This window comes from Cuculus canorus, chromosome 2 (assembly GCF_017976375.1).
Source record: "Cuculus canorus isolate bCucCan1 chromosome 2, bCucCan1.pri, whole genome shotgun sequence".
NCBI classification, from domain to species: domain Eukaryota; kingdom Metazoa; phylum Chordata; class Aves; order Cuculiformes; family Cuculidae; genus Cuculus; species Cuculus canorus.
Window position 1 is genome coordinate 112,250,870 of NC_071402.1, and position 15,871 is coordinate 112,266,740.

At 38.3% G+C, this 15,871-nt stretch overlaps 1 protein-coding gene across 2 annotated transcripts in view; it reads right to left on the bottom strand.

Moving 5' to 3' along the window:
• Window positions 1-368: 368 nt before the first annotated feature.
• The window catches only part of PDCD6IP (programmed cell death 6 interacting protein), a 37,428-nt gene continuing 21,925 nt past the window's right edge, over window positions 369-15,871 (bottom strand). For both annotated transcript variants that reach the window (XM_054059085.1, XM_054059084.1), the window contains exons 8-18: window positions 14,526-14,748; window positions 13,676-13,799; window positions 12,805-12,982; window positions 12,302-12,413; window positions 11,351-11,520; window positions 10,315-10,563; window positions 8,824-8,958; window positions 7,827-7,921; window positions 4,984-5,116; window positions 2,069-2,277; window positions 369-1,334 (exon numbers count right to left, since the gene is read on the bottom strand). In XM_054059085.1, coding sequence (XP_053915060.1) covers window positions 1,166-1,334; window positions 2,069-2,277; window positions 4,984-5,116; window positions 7,827-7,921; window positions 8,824-8,958; window positions 10,315-10,563; window positions 11,351-11,520; window positions 12,302-12,413; window positions 12,805-12,982; window positions 13,676-13,799; window positions 14,526-14,748 — 1,797 coding nt within the window. In that variant the 3' untranslated portion in view covers window positions 369-1,165. The remainder of the gene's footprint in view (window positions 1,335-2,068; window positions 2,278-4,983; window positions 5,117-7,826; window positions 7,922-8,823; window positions 8,959-10,314; window positions 10,564-11,350; window positions 11,521-12,301; window positions 12,414-12,804; window positions 12,983-13,675; window positions 13,800-14,525; window positions 14,749-15,871) is intronic.

The following is a 15,871-nucleotide window of genomic DNA, read 5'->3' on the forward strand; positions in this document are numbered from 1 at the left end:
AAAAGATCAAAAGACAGTTAGCAAATATTTGGTAGAAGCCATTAACCACAAACTTATATTCTTCACTACCTAATGCAAAATGCAGTGCAAGGATGTTAATCCCTTGAGAAGACAGATACAAAAGTAAACATTGAATGTGCTTTAATTTACAAGATAATATTTCTCTTTTCCCCACAAAAAAAGTTTCTCCACTGATAACAACCTCCCTGAGGGAATACACTATTTTTTTCAAGGGGAAAAAAGCAATCATCTATAAACATGATTTGAAAAGCTCCAACAATTGATATTTGCCCTATTTTGAGCCATAATACATTTCCAAACAACATTTCTTTGGAAACGTGGGTTAGACCAACCAGTCCCTGGTCCTGTAAGAGGGAACCTGATCTCCCTTTAAGTAGCATTCTGGTGATGAGAGTAACTATTCTTTTAAAATAGTAATGAATTTTAGTCCAATACACTTCAAAATTGTAAGAAAATTCTACCTGCAAGACTTGATCTACCAATATTTAAATGGTTAATTATAAATTCTGTCATAAAAATAAAGAATGAAGGAAAAGAAGTGGAAATTCAGTTGTAAGGCTAAACACTTGGAAAGCTATGTTATGCAAGTCAAGGTACAAATGAAAGAACCTACACACACAAAACGTTTTTACAGTAACAAGAATTCAAAGTGTTTAAACCATTCTTAAGTAATTTATTTTTTTTACTGATGATTTACAAGGCCTTGATTATTAGACAAAAATAGCATATTTTAACTAAACTCAAAAAAATACAAACCGATAGAGATTAGAAGCTATATGGTTCCACAGAATATATCACACCCAGTGCACGCGCTGCTTCATTTTCCTCATCTGAACCCATTTGTTACTTATAAGATTTTTGCAAAGAAATATTTTGGTTTAGCTGACATGTAGTGTACAGTTTCAGATCACTGAATTAGGCTCCAACTCTGGTATTAGTCTACAGTCTAAACTACTGCAGCAAATATTTGAAAGTGTTTAGTGTAATCAGAAACTGATCTAGACATTTTTGAGCAGTTAACAACAAAGAGGAGTTCTAGACTGCATACAGTTCAGTACGGTACCTTAACTGAAGCTAAAAGTTTTAGTACGTTTATTGCCAATTTCTCTCAAATTTTAACAAGCAGAACTTCTTTGCAGATACATTATTGCTGAGGGTAATAAGGCTGTTGAGGAAAAGGGTATCCAGGTTGTTGAGGTGGTGGATATGGTGCTTGTCCAGGGGTTTGATACACAGGTGAGGGTGCATATGGCAGATTATACTGACCATACATGTATGGATTATAGCCCATCGGCATGGGCATCTGACAATACCTGTGGAGAAAAAAAAGCATATTTCAGTTGTTAAACACTGGTGATGTTAATTTGCAAATAACTCGTTAATAGATACAAGAGACATGTAATCGCCACAAATGCTTTCATTTTCCTTTACTCACAACAGAAAGTGTGGTAACTTTCAATGATCAAACATGAAAAAAAATTATAATGCATGGAACAGAAATGCAGGCAGAAGTTGGAGTAAAGGCAACTTTCGGGATCTAAATTGATTCCCTCATGTTTAATATCATTGTACATATTTTAACATTTGCTGAGACTGCTACTGAAGGAGACAGCAGCTGCCTTCAATCCTTGTGATGACTACAGAGAGATAGAAAAAAGCATCAGAAAAAAAGGACAGAACTAAATTGGAATTTTTTCTCTATTTTTCATCATCTTTAGCTAGATAACCAAGATTTAAAAAATGAGATATGCCAACACTTTCGAGACAAGCTGGCAATAGTCCACAAGCCACAGTTAAGGAACTACAGTCCTATCTCCCTTCACCTTTAAAAAAGCCAAACTATAAATAACTAAAATAAATCCTCCCACAAATGGTACCATCAAATGATTAATAAAACTAAAAAAAAAAAAAAAAAAAAAATCATCTTTCCTTAAACACTAAACATAGTTTGACTATGACAATAACTGATTTTAAAATGTCACATGCAACAAACAAGTGCTTTTAGATAATGAGATAACAAAGAACTGCTTAAGTACTCATAGCTTACCCTGGGTAACCTGGGTAAGTTGGGTAAGGAGGTCCCTGTGCCTGGGAAGGTGCAGTGCTTGCTGCAGGTGCACTGGCTCCTGGAGCAGGAGTGGGAGCAGGAGCAGCAGGAGCTGCAGCTGTTGCAGAGGGTGCTGATGCAGAACAGGAACTGCCAGCTGAAGAAATCGCTGGTGGTGGTGGCCGTGCTGGTGGCTGTGGTTTAGTCCCCTAAAAAGAGAAAGTGAATTAAGCTGGAGCTTCCTTCTGGAAGTCTGGGAATCAAAATTTTAAACAGATTCTGTATTTGCTCTATACAGATAACACTGCGAAGCATCTAAAAAAGCAATAAGCTTTCCATTTCAAAGGTATAAATTATGAACACCAATAGCACCTAATACATCTCTCTGCAAAGTCTTTAGACTTTGCCCTCTATTTCACTTCAAGACATTTCCAAATACACCAATACACAATGTGTGTGATAACACAAATTACAGATCATGTATTGGGATGATAGAATGACGATGAGGCCAAGAGCATATGGGAAGAGGAATAAGGCCCTCTATAAACAGACGGGAGCAACCTCACATTCATAAGCTCATGGGGGACTTCAACCACCCTGATATCTGTTAGCGGGACAACACAGCAGGGCATAAGCAATCCAGGAGGTTCCTGCAATGCATCAATGACAACTTCCTTCAAGTGATAGAGGAAAAAACAAGGAGAGATGCCATGCTGGACTTTGCTCTCACCAACAAGGAAGGTCTAGTGGGAAATATGAAGCTCAAGGACAGCTGCAATGATCATGAAATGGTGGAGTTCAAGATTTTAGAGCAGTGAGTAAGGCACGCAGCAAGCTCACTACCCTGGACTTCAGGAGAGCAGACTTAGGCCTCTTCAGGGATCTGCTTGGAAGGGTACTGTGAGATAAAGACCTGGTAGGCAGTGGAGGGAGGGCAAGAAAGCTGGTTATTATTCAAGGATTACCTCCTCCAAGCTCAGAAGCAATGCATCCCAACAAAGAGGAAGTCAGGCTAAAATGCCAGGAGGCCTGCATGGGTGAATAAGGAACTCCTGGATAATCTTAAACACTAAAAGGAAGCCTACAGACAGTGGAAACAAGGGCAGGTAGCCTGGGAGGAATACAGAGAAATTGCTCAAGCAGACAAGGATCGGGTTATGAAAGCTAAAGCCCTGATAGTATTAAATCTGGCCAGGCACGTCAAGGGCAACAAGAAAAGCCGGTGACAAAAGGAAGACGAGGGAAAACGTGGGCCCTCCCTAGAAGGAAATGATTACCCTGGACATGGAGAAGGCTGAGGACAATTACATTTTTGCCTCAGTCTTCACCAGAATGTGCTCTATCCACACCATTGAAGTCACAAAAGGGAAAGGCAGGGCTTGGGAGAATGAAGAATCACCCACTGTATGAGAAGATCAGGTGCAAGACAGAACCTGAAGGTTCACAAGTCCATGGGACCTGATCAGATGCGTCCATGGTTCCTGAGGGAACTGGTGGATGAAGTTGCTAAACCACTATCCATCACATCTGAGAAGTCGTGGCAGCCTGGTGAAGTTCCCACTAATTGGAAGAGGGGAAACATAACTCCTATTTCTAAAAAGGGAAATAAGGAAGACCCAGGGAACTACAGGCCAACCAGTCTCATCACTGTGGCCAGCAAATTCATGGAGCATATCCTCCTGGAAACCATGATAAGGCACATGGAAAACAAGGAGGTAACTGGTGACAGCCAACATGGCTTCACTGAGAGAAAATCATGTCGGATTAATTTGACGACCTTCTACAACAGTTACAGCATTAGTGGATAAGGGAAGAGCAAATTACAACACCTTCCTGGACTTGTGCAAAGTATTTGACACCGTCCCACACAACATTCTGTCTCTATATTGGAGACACATGGATCAGATGGATGGACCACTCAGTAGAAAAGAAACCAGCTGGATGGTATCGCTCAAAGAGTTGTGGTCAATGGCTGAATGTGGAGACTGGTGATGAACTGGATTTCTCAGGAGTTATTGGGACCAGTGCTGTTTAACATCTTTGTCAGTAACGTGGACAGTGAGATTGAGTGCATCCTCAGCAGGTTTGTCAACACCACCAAGCAGTGTGGCCCAGTCATCACACTGGAGGGATGCAATGCCATCCAGACAGACCCTGACAGACTTGAGAACTGGGTCTGTGAGAACCTCATGAAGTTCAACAAGGCCAAGTGCAAGGTCCTGCACCTGGGTCAGGGCGATCCCAAGCACAGCTTCTGAGTAGCCCTGAGCAGAAGGACTTGAGGGTGCTGGAGGATGAGAAGTTCAGACCAAGGAGGTGATTCTCCCCCTCTACTCCACTCTGATGAGACCCCATCTGGCATACCGAGTCCAGTTCTTGGGCCCTCGGCATAAGAATAAGATGGATCTGTTGGAGCAGGTCCAGAGTAGGGTCACAAAGATGATCGGGGGATGGAACACATTTCCTATGAAGACAGGCTGACAGACAGTTGGGGTTGTTCAGCCTGGAGAAGAGAAGGGTCCTCAGAGACACTATAGCAGCCTTCCAGTACCTAAAGGGGGCCTACAAGAAACCTGGAGAGGGACTTTCACAAGGGCATGTAGCAACAGGACAAGCAATGCTTTTAAACCAAAAGAGAGTAAATTTAGATTAAATGCAAGGAAGAAATTCTATGCTATGAGGTTCATAATACACTGGAAAAGGTTGCCCAGAGAAGTTGTGAATGTCCCAAGTGTTTGAGGCCAGGCTGGACAGGACTTTGAGCAACTCGGTCTAGTGGGAGATGTCCCTGCTCATGGCAGGGGCGTTGAAAACAGATGATCTTTAAGGTCCTTTCCAACCCAAACCATTCTATGATTCTATTATCAGTTTGGACCCTCCATTTCCAGCTCACAAATTCTGTAGCATAGATTTACCACCATGGTCCTGGGTGCTGGAGTAGGAGTTGATGACGACGCAGGCTTACTTCCTCCAGCTGATGTGGTCTGATAGGTAGGCAGAGGAATAGAGGGAGCACTGGGTTCCCTAGCAATGCTTTGCTGCAAATCTCTATTAAAAACAAACAAGCAAACATACAGCTTAGTTTAAGAACTGTTTGTTATACACTTCAGCAAGCTAAGCTAAAAAAAAGTAACAGACTAAATCTAGTATTTAAAGCACAATCACTGAGCTAGCTTAAACTAAATCTGGAGTCCAAACCACTTCCACAGAAACAATCCTCTGGCCAATCCTCTGATTAACTGTTAACTTCAATTTTTCATGAATGTGTTTATGTTCAACTCAATACTGGGTGTGGATTACTGAATTAGACAAAAGCTTTGGCATCAGAAATTACAGAATAGCAATAACATTTAGCAACTTGGAAGTTTTCCTGAGAACCTAATGAAACCTTAAGGCTACGGAAAAGTATAAAAGTAAATTTCAGTGATTTTGACATGTAAAGAGATGCCAAAATACAGAACAAAAGCAGTGTTGTATTGCTTGTAAATTGTTTTAAATTAAATAATATTGCAAGCAAATACCGTACATCTAATTAAAAAAAAGGGAACATCCACTAGACAGCCTGCAATATCAATTATACCTGGGCAAGTGCAACTATTAAAAGCACTCTGGCAAAAATCTGCATGTCTTAGCCCATGAACTTTCAAGTTCCCTATTCTGTTATCTCTCCTGATAGAATTACTTTTGGTAAGATACTTTGGTAAACTTACTTTGGTAAGATAGAAAGAGGCTTTAATACCATGTTGTATTACAAAGCTGCCATTGAATAGCATAATTTTACAGTCAGCTTGTCATGAAAACTCCCAAGGAAGCAGTTCTAAGCTACATCTTCAGAGGAACATAGTGCATTTCTCAATGCAAAGATTAAACATTTCAATACAGGCAGATACTTCAGAGACACACATTTAAAACTTCAGACAATTTTATGTAAAAAAATGACAGGTGAGCAATAAATAATAGTTAGACCTTGATACCTAGCATTCTGAAACAGAAGACCAGGAGACTGACAAAGATATACGGTCTAGTTCGCAACAAACCACAGGCTCCTATTATACAGCAGTTCAGGTGAGCTCCAAAGAAGAACAAAACTGGCAACTCTTGTCAAAACTTGGATAAGACTCAACCAAAAACTCCAAGAAAACTGTCCTCATTGTTACCGCTGCAGTAGAACAGAATGATGGAGAAAAAGCTGGAAATACTGTCTTGATGCTCTGTTACATATGCATACCTCAAACTATTTATTACAGGTAGTGGATTAACTATTCAACACTGTATTATACTGAAACTAATAAAACCAAAACTTAATGTCTACAAAGATTACGTAAGGGATGGAAGTACCATTAAAGGGAAGTATATTTTGACTCCAAAGTGGTCAAATGTATTAAATGTGAAGACTGGAACAGTATTAAAACTGATTCTCCAATAGGCAATAATTACGGGGTGTGGGGGGTGTAAATATCTCTAGTTCTAATTAAGCAATCAATTGAAGAAATTTATTTTAAGTGAAGATGGAGTCCACAGTCTTTTGGGGGAGGGGGCTGGAACAGGGGCAAGGTTAACAGGCAAAACACATTTTATTCTCTTGAAGTGTGGGTTGGGTGTGCTGAGAAATCATTTTTGTAAAGATACACTACAGCTGTCCCAAATCTGATCATTGCCCCTAACCTTCAGAGTTTCATGCTAGTGAATAGTTAGGATATGAGGCAGTAAGGTATCACTGCAAGATTCAACTGAATGTTATATGAACCCTAAATCTACAGCTTTATCACTGAATGTTAACATATTAGAGATGGAAGATATTCAAACCTAAGCCTTCGTCAGGCAGCCTACAGCTTCCAAATCACATGAAGGTAGAAAGTGGAAGAGAGGTGGAAGGGGCTGCGTACAGTTACTGTTAATTGAAAGCACAACTGAAAAACAACAATTATACAATGGATTCAGTTAGGAAAGGTAAAATTTGAGGCCTGAGCTTCCCATTCACAACATAGTCTGTGCAGGGTACAACTGCAGTTTCACCAACTGAAACTTTAATAACAACTAGCTCTTTTCATAAAAGGCTACCTACTTTGCTCTAGAATATCAACTAAAAGGAAAGTCTTTTCAGTTAAGCTTTCCTCTTGAGAGCCTAAAAGTCATGGCTGAAGCATACATTACTAGCGTGATCACGTCGGGGGAACAACATGATCAGAAACTTTCTTTTACATAAAGGACAAAACCTACTTCTCTCCCCAGCAGTACAGGCAACTCACATATCTAAACATTGGTAAAATAGGCCAGTTGAGTCTACAGAGCAGAAGTGGAATACCAAAGTTTTTCCCACCACAGCACCACGGCACATGGAAGGCAATCACAGGCTGAAGCATTTATCTAATTTCTCAAAATAAAATGACAGCAGGAGCAAAGCGTAGAAATTAGAAGCTCCTCATCAGAAAGTATAAATTAGATTATTAGTGGATGCGTGTCAAAAAGAACAGAGTGAAATCATGATAAGATCAAAGAGATTCACACTGAATTGTATATAGGCACTGCAGAGCAGATTACAAACTAGATTTTTCCATATATTTTTCCCATCAACTTTCCCAGCTTTGCTAGCAAGGGGAGAGAGGGGTTAGCATTAAGGCAAAGAAGAGGTGATAGTAATAACACACCTAGTCTCCCTTTCTCTTTTTGTCAAGTACGCTAATAAACATGTCCCTAAAGATTAATTTCTGATACTTAACTGTTTCTATATAGCTTAAACAAAATACTGAAAACTTACTTGAGCAGTTCATCTCTTTCAGTCTTGCGAGCAAAGACAATGTCACTGCATTTATTTTGGAATTTCAGCAGGATTTCTGTCAGCTCATTGTAAAACTAGCAGAAAAAAAACAAACCACACAAAAAACTACATACATAATCAATGTTGTCGGATTCCATACTACCACTTTTTACGTATTGATCCAATTATAGACATTGTATTATTACAGTGCCCAAAAACTACTATTCCAGTAAAGATTGCTAGTGCATTTTATTCTGCTTTTCAAAAACAAATACCAGCCACTTGTTGTTCACGTCCGTCATATTCTAAAATTGTGTTGGAGTTTATACACACGCACGTGTGTGCAAATATAAAAATGGTCTATGACAACTAGAAGTAGCATTACAACTGGAAGAAAACCAGATCATTTCCCGCATTAGCTTTTATTTTTTGAAGCATAATTCCTTTTTTTCAATTTTACTGCTGTCAGTTGGTTCCATGCATTACATTTGTATACAAATTTCGGAGTAGTGGGTTTTGGTTTTTTCTCTGAAAAAAGTACTTATTACAAATGCAGCAAGACACCTTCCAGAAGTCCATATCGAAAAAAACAAAAGCTAAATAAAGCCCTCCTCATCTCTCCTCATGTGTGCAGTAGCAGTATACAAAATACAAATTTGATAAGGTGATTAAATACCACAGGAGAACAGATGAAAGAATTCCTCAGATAAAATGGCTCATCTGGGTACTTCAGCATCAGTTTGGCTGTAATTAACACCTTTTCCTATTTTAACATAAAGCATTGCTGAGAAAAGCTTACTTTTCAGATAGGAACAAAGAAGCCTTTCACAGCTGTCAAAACAAAATTGAGCATCTCGCTGTCCTCTGTTCTGTAGTAAAATCCTCAAAAACGTACATCTCATCTAGCATGTGTACAAAGTTTATTATGACTTTTGACTCATGTCTCACCGTGTAAATATAAAGAAAAGTTCTTTGAATCTCTTAAGTGTTACCATACCTTTGTGCCTTCTTTTAAATTGGCTACAAGTTCCACAAAGTTGTCATTTGCTACAGCTAAGTTCTTCAAAACTTCTTCTCTTAAATTAGATTCATTGTTTGATTGTTTCATCTTTGAAAAATCCTGATGTGCATTCTTAAAAGGAAGGAAAAAAGCAGTGAAAATAATGCCAGCCAGTTCCATGTAAGATCCTGTGTCTCTTGTTTTTTTTTTTCCTCTTATTCATTGTTTCTACCCCCTTTTTCCAATATCTATCTTTCCTCATGCTCCATTCACACATTGTACTTCCCAATACTTGCTGATGCCAAGTGCATTGGCTATTTCAGAACTATACTAGTTTTAACACACTGGCAGTAGGTATCAGCTAATTATCTGTTCTGTTGTGGGTTGCCTTCAGCTAATTCTCAAGTTCATACTGCAGACTCTCTTTCAGAGGCTATACTAATTAGGCTCTCCTGTATTACTCTCCATTGATACTCATAAAATCATATGGAAAGTTAGTATTTTTTAAGAAGTGCTACTTCAAATTTGGTTGACATTGGCAAGCTACTAAAAGGACATGGAAGTGGAAAACTTACAGAGGAATCACCTACATCTCATTTCCATTGGGAAAATAAACAAAAAAGCAAACTTAAAAAGACTACTTCAGCTGCCAGCGGCAGCCAAACTTGAACTCCAAGACATTCAAACATCAACTTAACATCCATCAAGATTTTGAAAGTCTATTATGTTAAAAGGTATCTGAATATAAAATCCTGAATAAACATAGCCCACGTGTCATTTAGTTTTTCTGCCCCCTTTTGGAAGTCTCTTATTCTTGCAATCCAAGGTTGCAGTCAGAAGCTGCAAGTAATCTTGTGCACAAATAGGCTCCAATATTACTCAAACCACTACTGTCACTCATTCAAGCACTAAGATTACTTCTGCCACATGTTTCAGGTACCTGTCTTTAGTGTAACTGACAAATTAAAGCTGAATTTATAAATAAATTTTGTAAAGTTCATCATTCATTTGATGAGCTTTTTACATGCCAGAAGTCAAGCACATAGTAAACAGCAATTAGGAAAAAAACAAAAAGTACTTCAGAGAAAGAAACTGTCTTCTGGTAGACAGTAAGGACAGGACCCCTGTTATCCCAGAAAGTATTATTAAGATGGCATAGGGAAAAACAACCAAACAAACCATTTAATACACTTGGGTCAAGCTTCTTTCAAGGGCAAAGCCATATGCAGAACCACGCCAAGAAAAGTTCCAACAGAATATACACTGGATCTCAGAGAGTCTGCTGAAAATTCACATTTCTTCCCAGTGAACACAAAAAACATCCCTGTATTTTTCAGTGTTCAGAGGAGTAAAAGAATATCTCAACTGGGCTATGACAGAGTAACAAACAAAACAGTAGAACGCACAAGTCACATCTAAAGACCTGCAGAGGTAGAGGAATCGCTGCTCTTTAGTTTAAGAGGAAGGAAGACATGCAAGATGCTGTACCTGAATGTTTTTGAGAAGTTCCTCCTGCTTTTTTAGGGACTCCTGCACTTTCTGTTTGTAGCTTCCATAAATTCTGTCTAATTCAGTCACAGAGATAGCCTCCTCATTTACAGCACCATCCTGTGCAAGTGCAGTCAGGAATTTGCTTGTCATGTCAAAATTTACAGATTTCAGGTCATTTTCCAGTTGTTCTCTTTCCTTCTTAACTTCATCCAGATTGGCCAGCAAAGTTCTTAAGATATTAACAACCTGGGCAATAAAAATTGTCAGAAGTAAGCACGTTTAGAAGAATTACTGCAGAAGTATACTCAATTACTTGTTTCCATCTTGTACTCCTCACTGATGTTGACAAGACTACTTCATAACTACTTGTATACAAACGCGTTAGAGATGATAAACGAGGACAAAATGCAACAAAAGAAAGATCTTCAAGCATTTTTCAAGTTCTATTCTTCTCTAAAGATTTGCTTTCACTAATAACACTGAATTACAAGAAAGATTTTTAAATCTATCTATTCTAAAAATGATCAGATGCTTTCCAATTAGATATTCTAAATAAGGCAGTCAAAACCACCCAATTCAAATCACTCCTATGAGAAAAATAATCACGTTCTGTAGGTAAGTCATGATGTTCCTGGAAAGCAAGTTGGTGTGATCGCCTAATACGTGAAAATACTAGGTCACGCCTTTACACTGCCTAGTTGCCCCAAGAACCTGAGCATTACACCCTACTAACCCTACTATGGGAGAAAGCCTACATAACAAAAATATTCATTAAGGAGTGATCCTTTTATAATAGTCAACCAGTCCTGCTGTTGCTGGCAATTGAACTTGTTCACAGTAAGTGTAACAAAATACGCTCAAGCACATTTTAAACAAAAAGACAACTTCTTATCCAAATGTTAGTTACTTCCTGCATCAATTGTGACTGAAACAAGAGCAGCTGAGGATCAGCTTCCACACAATTCATGCAAGTTCACTTTTTTAGACTAATAACACTTCTACTCAAAACTAGAGACAAATTTCAATGCTTTACCTCGCTTCCTTGTAATGTTTTTGCTGGGTTGGCAGAAGGAATGGCTGCGTTGAGTTCTGACTCTGGCTTACACAGAAGTGCAATCGTATCCCGGTGAGTCTGATAGCGCTCTTTAACCTGCCCATCTGCTTGTGTAGCTTTATTCAAAAGGTTATGGTAATTGGCTCCCTCTGGTGGTGAGAAGGAAAAATGAGTCTTCACATCATTTCAAAACCCCGTTATAAGCAATTCTTGTAGCAGAGCAGTTTTCACGTTTTTCAGCAAGTTTTCACATGTTTTTATGAGCCTGCACATTATGAAGTCATTAAAACTTACACATAAAACTTAAGCTTAAGTTCTATTTTAAACAGTCGATAAACTAGGCACCTATATTAATTCTTCAGAGAAGCATACAAAAGTATATGAAAGAACACCGGTTCAAGCTGCTCTGCAGATTTAAACCCCTGTAATTTTGTCGAATCAAGGCAATGGTATCAGTTGCTTCTCTGTTTCAAAACAACACATATTAAGCACACAAAAAACATGCTATAGTGATGGGTCTAAGTAGGCTGACTAACTGCTGGGAAAATGAAACAAAACACCAAATCAAAAAGAACATTTTGATGTAAAATACAAAACAAGAGACGTTAATACACAAAGAAAAATACAATGAAGTACTTTAGAGATAACTGCAAACAGATTCATAGGAGGGCAGCCGTTTTTCACTACATATACTTTCTGAAACTTCAGCATGTACATGCACTCCAGGGGTGCAAAAGCAGCAGCAAATTCTCTCTTAACTCCAAATAATGGTGCAGACTACAGTAAGGATATTTTCACATAACCTCTCCTGAACTGTAATCTGTATCTTCAAAAATAATATCAAAACACTGAAAACTACTTTATTTGCACAACGAAAAAGGACAGTTTTAGAGCATCTCCAGAATGCAAGGCATGAAACACAAACTCTACCTGTCCTTAAAGGCTTATAGAGGTCAATGGATGGCGTTCTCTGCCAGCGCTCTTTGAATTTTGTTCGCAGGTCATTGTCCGTATTTTCTTCTTCATCTAATAATCTTAATGACTACAAGAGTAAAAGGTTACATGTATTATAAGCAATTCTAAACATGAAACAGCTACAATACATACAGCTAGTATAGAAAATACAAAGAATACATACATACATCCTTTATAAATTTAATTTGGAAAATAAGAAACGGGCACAAAAGGCACAAATCATCCAAATTTCTTAAGAATCCTCCCCTCTCCAACAATTTTACAATACTTGTAAGAGAACATAAAAATGTGGCAGCAGAATTTCTGTGTGGACTAAACATTTAAATAGTGTATTTTTAAGTCCTATTAACGTTACAGGCATTTTGGATAATCACGCACTTTTTCTATTGCTATTTAAAGAAAAAAAGTTCAGTGATGGTGTTTAAGAATGTATTAGTGTTAGCAACTGCTGAGCTTACTTCATCTAAAATTTCTTTGTTCCTCTGTAGCAGTTCAGGCAGATCTTTGATCAGCTGGTCAATAGTCTGAACTCCTCCCTGTTCAATCACAGACTTAGACTTGTTCAAAATAGACTGAGGAACAGTATCACCAGACACATCTTCAATAGCAGCAGGAAGATTGAGGGACGCCAACACACTGAAAAAGTCAACATGTTAAACAGCAAGTCGTTTGTAGTATTAGGTGGTTTTATCATGTAAATAACACTCTTATGCAATCACTCAGTCAGTTATAATGTAAACAGAGTACAATGGACAGAAATTTCCAACTGAAAACTCTAAATTTATTCCTCATGTACACCTCACCAAAAATGTTTCAAAGCCCTTACGAAGCTAAACAAATCCTAGTTTTTTAGCACTTATAAAATATGGCAAACATTTTCAGTAGTAACTATCTAGTAGATAAAGAACCAACAGCCTTGAGTAACATTCATATCTCTCAGCCTGATAGTATGTTTTATTTATAAATGTATAGAACAAAATTTTGGGTGAAAAAATACCATGTATTGAGTCACTGGTACAATCAGGCTGACAACTGAAATGTGAAAATGCTTATAGATTAATGGAACTGGAACTTTTTATGAGCAAGTGTCCTAAAAAACGAGGTAAGACTGAAAAAATTAAATACTGTTTGTTCTTAATACACTTTCAGTCCTAACATCTGAAGAAAAGTAGTTCTAAATACCTCTGCTAAGGCTTAAGCTTGCAGGCTACCACACCATAATAAAAAAAACACTGATATAATCCACATGTCTGCAGGCTACAAGGTAACCAGTGTTTACAGACTGATCCCTAACTCTTCTTGATAAATTTAACAGAAAGCCATACTCACCCATTTGCCAGATTTGTGGCTTCTCTCATCTGGGCTATTAATCCATTTACTAGATCTGCCTTTCTCTGGTTATAAACACTCACAGACTGCTGAACTTGCAATGGAACCATCTTCTCAAACAGATCTGCAATTAAAGTAATATAAATTACTCAAGTTGCATCGTGAAGGTAAAAGGACACAAACATCTTGACAGTTCTTTTGTACCGGTGGTACTATAGAGACTGATCTGAACAGTTTAAGATGCTCCCCCTCACCAACCAAGTGGTCTTCAAATAAAACTATTTCTACTGATCTTTAGATTAGATTTCAGTTTTTAAGACTGAAATTGATTTAGAAATAATTTAAAGGCATTATATTTAAAGCAACTGTAGGATTAAAAATCAGTTTTTCCCTACAGCTTCACTAATTCTGCTTTTTTAAAGGAAGAAAATGTGAAAAGGAAGAGAGAATCATTTTTCAGAACTCCTCTGTACAGCCAACAAACTAACATTCTTGAGCCTTATGGAAGGCCAGAAATTGAGACCGTAAAATGTTATACTTCTCCTTTATATTAGTATTCTTCCTGAAATGAAAAAGGTTGATTTAATATAGAATGTACACTTGCTGAGAAATCTTTAAGAGAAGGGCACATTGCAGGAAGTGATTTTCAACTAGGATTTATCTTTCCCGTATTTTTTATCATCAGTTAGTAGAACAAACTGGAAAAGACAAATGGCCCTTCCAAAACCACTGCTTTGCACTTACTACAATTCAAAAGTAAACAATTACTTTTTCATGGTACAAACGAACTTTGGTGGTTGTGTTTTTCACAACATAACACTATGCTGTGCACTCCACATGCTTTGCTTACCAGTGAATTTCTGACTGAGGGGAACAACAACTGGAGTAGACTTCACAAGACTGGCTTTTCCAATGGACTCCAAATCTTTCAGGTCAGGAACCCGGTCATGGTAAATGAAGTCATTGTCTTTCTTGGCAGCTGTAAGTGCACGGTTGATTTTGTCAACCAGATCTTTAACATTTATATATTCATCATAACGAGATGCCACTGTTTTTACCAAGTCCGCTGCATGCTACAAAAGAAAAAAAAAAACAACACCACCAACAGTTAAAATTAAAATAAAAACTTTTCTTTCTCCCTTTCATATATACTAGGAAAACAGACGAGCTTCCAGTTAGCCAAGTAACTACTACCAACACATAAGATCAATATTATTATTTCCTTAAAATAATATTCTCCCCCTTTATGTATCAAAAAGGAGATTTTACTCATTAAAATAATGCACTGGGGAAATAAAAAAAATGTAGTAGCCAAGTCAGTATCTCACAACAGCTTCACTATGGCTACCCCAAAATCCAGAAGTAATGATGAATTAGAGGCAATAATGCTTCAAACACTCATTCACAATACAAAAATAAAGAAAACTAAAAGTGCCACGTCCTAGAATTATAGAATAGTTAGAGTTGGAAGGCACCTTAAAGATCATCTAGTTTCAACCCCCCTGCCACCAGCAGGGACATCCCACTAAAGCAGGCTGCCCAAGGCCCCATCCAACCTGGCCTTGAAAACCTCCACGGATGGGGCATCTACAACCTCCCTGGGCAACCCACGCCAGTGTCTCAACACTCTCATAGTGAAGAAATTCTTCCTAATGTCTAGTCTAAATCTGCCCCCCTCCAGTTTATACCCGTTCCCCCTGGTCCTATTACCACAAGCCTTTATGAATAGCCCTTCTCCAGCTTTCCCATATTTACCATGTCATTTTTTCCATGTCATTTGATGTTGTTTCATGAAATTCATAAGTTGCTTCTGCAGGTACTGCAAACATTTTCTCAAACCTTGCTCACTTGCTCATATTCATGAAGGAAGAGGCAGGAGTCCTGCTTTTCACACCTGCCACTAACACTCATCTCATCTTGAGCTCAGAAGCTATATGCTTGAATCCTACTGCAAATTCAAACAAAATACAAGTTCTGCTGTCTCTCCACTCCTGTTTGCTCAGCCCAGATGCAATCATCGGATATCTGGTTTTTCTGAATCTAATTCATTGCAGGAGAGACTCCAGATGAAACATTTGTTCAACCCTGATCACATTTGTGTTGTGAGTGTTGTGTTGTGAATAGAGCTGCACGGAGGAGAAGGACCTAGGGGTAATGGTTGACAGCTGACTAAACATGAGCCAGCAATGTGCCCAA